Genomic DNA, 6,221 nt, shown 5'->3' on the forward strand with positions numbered 1-6,221 from the left:
CATCTTTTGAAGGAGAAGCCACAGAAGCAGTGGGCCCTCCCACCCCACGGCTTCTCCCTTAGGTGGGACTGAGCTGGCCATGGGCCCCTCCTGCCAAGGGGAGCGTGAGTGGGGTGGGTGGAGTGTGCTGGGGGGCAGTGCTGCCCTCTGGGCGTGCGGGCAGCTCATCCCGACAAATCCTCCTCCCCAGAGCCCAGGGGACAGAGGTTCCCACACCCCTGAGCCCCCCGGGTGCTGCCGGAAAGCAGTTACAGAGGGGCCGAGGGGAGCCACGCATTCTGAGTGCAGGGAACGTGAAACACCAACGTGCCCGTCCGTGCGCCCAATGTCACAGCGAGGGCTGTCGAGTGTCTCCGCTAAGCGGGAGGTGGCCGGAGGCGGAGAAGAGCAGAACCTTCCGGGAGGATCTGCTGTCCAGCTGGAGGGAGGAGGACGGGAGGGTGAGCGAGAGGTGGGAGGTGGGAGTGGGGGCTGGATGTGAGTCCCGACGCTGCCACTGACCAGCTGGGCCGCCGGAGGGAAGTGACCTCACCTCTCTGTGCCCCTGGCTCCTGGCCTGCAAGATGGGATCCCACCCGTGACTGAGGCACAGCCTCCGAGAGAGCCCTCCTCGCCCCTTCCTGGGAGTCACAGGGCAGGAGCGCGTCTGTGTGACCGACAGCCCGTGGCAGAGTGACGGTGTCACAACCCGAGACTCGGTTGTAAGAGACGACGACGGCCCCTCAGCCTCCCGTCACCTCCCCATCCACCTCTCTCCATCGCGGTCGCTTCTCCGGAGGAAGCCCTGCTGCTCTGCCGTGAGAAGGGGGTCGAGGAGCCGCCATGGGGGTGACCAGGCAGCCTCAGGCGCTGCAGCCCCCTCATCAGAACCTCCCCCAAGGCCACTCCCCGTCCCCTGACCCCCAGACTCTGAGCTCACACACCGTCGCTAGAGCTGCTGGGTCTCAGGGGGATTTGTTAACTAACATATCAAGGCTCCTTGTGAATCTGCAGTGACGCGGTGCGTGTAAAGGGCTCAGCATCGAGCCTGCCATGTGGCCGACGCTCAGGAAAGGCGGCGGAGCTGGAGTCCGATGACGCCATGGACCCTTCCCAAGAGGATGCTCAGGAAAGGCGGCGGAGATACTGGAGTCCGATGACGCCATGGACCCTTCCCAAGAGGAAGTTGTGAAACGGACAGGATTACAAAGGAAACCCGTCCTCCTGAAGTGCAGGTCTAGCCACAGACCCGCCCGTGGGAGGATGTGGGGCCCAAGTTGACAACCTGCCACTTTGGACGTGAGTCCCCCTTCCCCCGCAGAGAGCGGTGTCCGGGCCCGTGAGCCCCGTCTGTCACTGCCGTCAGTGACGGCGGCCCTCCCACCTCCCTTCCCGCCAGGGCCCCGCGGCAGGTGCTGCTCACATGTGCTGGGACGCGTTGGGGAAGAGGCCTGAGTACTGGGGGGCCGAGTCCTCGGGGCCGTGGGGGGCTGCGTGGCTGATGACCATCAGGACGGGCCTGTGCGGGTACATCTTCTTGGACGTGCGGAAGAAGCTCACGCTGTCGTTGGTGATGAGGTCTGTCAGGTAATCCTGGGGGGCGTGGGAGACACGGGAGAATGCGTGAGGAGCCCCACGTGCGTACTGAGCACCCGCTGTGCGCCAGGCTCCGCTGGGCATCGGGACACAGCGGCGCCAAACCGGTCGGTCCCTCCCTGTGGGACAGGTAATACGTCAGCAAAAACCAGGAAAGTCAAATGGTGCTGTGCTCAATGGAGAGAAGGTTAGGGAGGACGGGCGAGAGACTGCCATTTGTCATTCACGCGGGACAGGCATTAAAACATAACAGCTTATTCCGAGAGTGCCGTGCTGTGCCAGGAGCCGCTCTGTTTCCGTGGATCCGCTTGTTGAATTCTTATACATCCACAGGAAGTGTGTGTGGCGCGAGCCCTGTTTTCCAGAACAGGAAGTGAACGCACAGAGAGGTTATGTGACTCGACGTCACACAACGGGGGAAATGCTGCCACCAGGCCGCCTTGGCCTGAGTCTTTCCCCAGCATTTCTGCAGGACCTGGGGGTAGGAGCAGATGAGCAAGTAAACAAAAAACCAAGACTGTGACAGGGTTATAGTGACAGATGTGCCAATGAACCGGGGGCTGGGGTGGAGGGGCACGCGTTAGCTGGGGCAGTCCAGGAGGGCCTCTCTGAGGAGGTGACATCTGAGCTGAGACCTGAGCGATGAGGAGCCAGGCCTGGGAAGATCCATATCATCGGGGTTCACCTTAGCTGCTGGAATCCTTAGGGGAGCTTTATCGATGCCTAGTCCACTCCTAGAGTTTCTGGTTCAATTGTTCAGCCCGGACATTGGACTTTTTAAAAGCTTCCCGGGGGTTCCAATGTGCAGCCAGGATTGAGAACCTGATCTAGGGAAGAGTTCCAGGCAGAGGGAACAGTCAGTGCGAGGACTCAGAGGCAGGAATGAGCTTGCCTCGTGTGTGAGAACAGAAAGAGGATGGGCAGGTGCAATGCAGGGATGCGCCAGGGAGCAGCTCCGAGGCATGCGCAGCGAGACCCGCTTAGACCCTGGGCGGCAGGAGAGAAGAGCTGGAGGCACAGTGACGGGCAAGCTCGGCCAAGGAGGTGAGATGCGTCTGAACTCTTCCTGAACTTGGCCAATCCTTAGCTGCTGATCTCTCTGGCAGGTAATGGGTTCTTGAAATGTGCCCACTGCTTCCTAGGAAGCAGCTCTGTCCAAATTGGTCACTTTCAAAAAGGGACACTATTTTAGAGGGAAGGAGCCTGACTAAACGGCATCAACTGTACCCTGAGCTGTACTGTGTGATACACACGCCACGGGGGTCCGCAGGCACCTGCCTCAGGGACACGCACACTGCACCTGTGCACACGGCCAGCCACCGAGGTGGTGTCGATAGAGCAGTGACCAGCAACGGGAAGAAGACCAATGGTGCACACTGTGGTCCTACTGTGCGGGCTGCGCAGACATTAAAGGGCAGCTGACCTGTCGTCGCTGAGGTGGAAAGTTGTCCAGACACACTGTTAGGAGAAAGTGTCAAACCCAGAGCGGTGGGAGAAGCCAAACCCGACCTTCACAGGCATCAAGGAAGGACCCTGAAGGGCAGTCCTCCAAGCGCTAACGGGGACTGTGAGAAACGAGCGAAGGGGGCGGGGGGGAAGACACTGGCTACTTGAGGTGCTTTTCCTTGAGTCCTTTTTATGATTAATCTTAGGAGCACAAAAGGGTTGTATAACGGGCCTGCAGAAGCTATTACATCAAAATAATGTTACGTCAATCGAAGAGGTGCTGGTCTAGTCGTGGAACATGACCTAAAGGTGTTAGAAAAGCTCTGCAATGACAAAGGTAACTAACAGTGGATCTAAAAATGGTGCAAAGCTCGTGGGTGAAAAGGAGAGGTCGGACCCCAACAGGAAACCAACAGTCAGTGCCCCGAGGATGGATCCAGAGACGTGGTGAGATCCCGGGGCCACCAGCTTGGCTTGCTGCCTCCGGCCAGTGGGGTGGGTGGGAGAAGGGCTGAGGATCTTCTTAATAAACCCACCATCACTGTTCGATTCTGGAGCTACATGCCTGAGCCAGAGCCAATGAGGTGCAATGAGACTGCTGGGAGTCCTGGGAGGGAGACTCCCACGCTTGCAGCTGGGCCGGAGGCCGAGAGGACGGCCGTATTGCTATTAGGAGGGGAGAGAGTCCATCTGTGAATGGGATCGAAGGGAAGAAAAGAACTTAGAGGGGAGAGAAACCACTGCCTGAAGATGTTTGAGCCCCTGGCCCCAGCTCCGTCCAATGCTATTATTGCTGGATCAGTTCAATATGTTTCCTCGTCAACTGAGCCAGTCCGAGTTACCTTTCTGGTCACAAACAACTGAAAGAGGACAGTCTGATTCAAGAAAGGGTAAATCCTGCAGTTTAGGGCAATCCAGGAAGACTTCCTGGAAGAGAAGGTAGATAAGACTTGGATAAATTCAGGGCAGGAAAGCACTAGCAAAGATTTTCAGGTGGTTGTAATAACCGGCCAGCTACGTATGGTTGAAATGGCTCATACTGGGGATGACAAAATAGGAGACATGGCTATTGTGTTTGTGTATATGCACGCGCGCGCGCGCGCGCACACACACACACACACACACACACACACACACACCTGTTTCTAGACTGTGGTGTGGCTCACCCTTGGCTACCCAGCACCTGGCACAGAGCTTGGCACTGAGAAGGCTCTCAATAAATAGTTGTTGAGGGAACAAATGAATAATGTAATCAAATTCAACTAGTCCACTCACCTATGACTGTTGTGAAGATTAGATACACAAAGCACCGCGCACAGCTCCTGGGCCATACAGGTACATACTGTTAAGGATGCAAGGGCGTGCCCATTTCCCAGATCTGGGAACTGAGGCTCTTAGGAGCAGGCAGCATAACCAAGGGCACATAACACATGTCAAGAGTGGGCTCTGAACCCAAGTCCCCTGACTGCAGGGGTGACTCACTGCACAGTCCTGGGGGGCGGGCGGAACAGGGCAGGGGCTGCAGGGGCTGCAGGGCTTACCTTGGAGTAGTCAAAGCCGTGCTTCTCCTTCATCCCGTTCCGGCAGAGCGTGTAGTTATAAAATCGGGAGTTTTTAAGGAGGCCGACCCACTCCTTCCAGCCCGGTGGCACGTAGGAACCGTTGTACTCATTCAGGTACTTCCCGAAGAAAGCTGGAGGGGAGGAGGGAGAGAGCAGTGAGCAAAGCCTCGCGAGGCACCGCCCACCCTCCCTGCGCCCAAGGCCTGAAAACAGCCCCATCCTCGGAGCCTGGGGCCCTGAGGGAGCAAGCGATGTCTGTGCCTCCTTCTGAATGTTTTTATGTGCATAAAACAGAATATGTAGGATTACAGAGAAAGTCAATTATTCTGAAATATAGTTACCAACATATTAAAATATTTTACCACAGAATCAAAGGTGTCTTTAAAAATGATTTTAATGAAGGCAGTAAAAGCAAGACATTGTTGAGAGTGATAATTTCAGAGTAGCGATGCATGGACATCTTTAGCGTAGCTAAGGGTAAGAAACGGAAAAGACCAAGTGTTGGCGGGGATGCGGAGCAACGGGAACGTGCACGTACTGCTGGCAGGCGTGTAAACTGGTCCCACCGCTAAGGAAGACGTTTGTAGTGTTGGTTAGCCTTGGACCTATTTATACCTCCTGCAGTTCAAATCCTGGATATTTACTCAACAGAACTGCATTCATTCCCGATCACCGGAAGTGGCCAGCAGGACAGGCGCCCGGCAGCAGCGTCACCGTGGCCCTCAGAAGGAAGCCCGCGCCCTCCAGCCTCGCCTTGGTCAGATTCATCCAAGTGCCATTTCGGCTTCCGTTTGCTGACTCCTTAGTTTTATTCTCAACGGTTCAGAACTTCCACAAGGAAGAAGGTGAAATTTAATAAGACCCCTCCCAGAGCCCTGTCACTGTCTAGTCACGGTGGTGATGTAAAAGTTTGCCTTTGAAATAAAGGAAGTAAAAAGACTAAAACAGTTGAGAGAAAAGTATTTAAACAACAGAGTCTGTGTGCCCAGACCTGGTAAAAGTCAATATATCCACTTAACAACGATTTATTAAACACCCATGGTATTGCCGGGAGCTGCCCCGGGCACCGGAAACACAGCAGTGAATGAGCCCAGCAGGAACCCTGCCCTCACAGCGCTGACGTCTGAGTAGAGGGCTGTGACAAATAAGGATGGTGTTGTTGGTGATAACAGCGATGAGACAATAGCCCGGCCGGTGTGGCTCAGTGGTTGAGCGTCAACCTATGATCCAGGAGGTCATGGTTCAAGTCCCCGTCAGGGCACATGCCCGGATTGCGGGCTCCATCTCCAGTGTGGGGCGTGCGGGAGGCAGCTGGTCCATGATTCTCTATCATCACTGATGTTTCTATCTCTCGCTCCCTCTCCCTTCCTCTCCGAAGTCAATGATAACATGTCAAAAAGGAAATAAAGGATGATGACGTGACAAAGTGGCAGAGATGGTCCCCGGGGGGCACCACTGGGCCAGGTGGTCAGGGGAGGCCTCTGTGAGGGATGATGGGAGTGAGTCAGAGAGAATACAGGAATACAAGGAGAACTGCTTCCGGCAGCGGGAATAGCAAGTGCAAAGGTCCTGAGGCAGGAGGAGCTGGGGGCATGTGAAGAATCCCAGGAAGCCAGCGAGGGAGGGAGGAGATGAGGT

General features: G+C 55.9%; 1 protein-coding gene across 2 annotated transcripts in view; it reads right to left on the reverse strand.

Moving 5' to 3' along the window:
• Window positions 1-6,221, reverse strand: part of SULF2 (sulfatase 2) — a 77,827-nt gene that overhangs the window by 26,316 nt on the left and 45,290 nt on the right. For both annotated transcript variants that reach the window (XM_005862189.2, XM_005862187.2), the window contains exons 3-4: window positions 4,563-4,714; window positions 1,403-1,572 (exon numbers count right to left, since the gene is read on the reverse strand). In XM_005862189.2, the coding sequence (XP_005862251.1) occupies window positions 1,403-1,572; window positions 4,563-4,714 (322 nt within the window). The remainder of the gene's footprint in view (window positions 1-1,402; window positions 1,573-4,562; window positions 4,715-6,221) is intronic.

This window comes from Myotis brandtii, unplaced genomic scaffold (assembly GCF_000412655.1).
Source record: "Myotis brandtii unplaced genomic scaffold, ASM41265v1 scaffold161, whole genome shotgun sequence".
In the NCBI taxonomy this organism is placed as follows: Eukaryota; Metazoa; Chordata; class Mammalia; order Chiroptera; family Vespertilionidae; genus Myotis; species Myotis brandtii.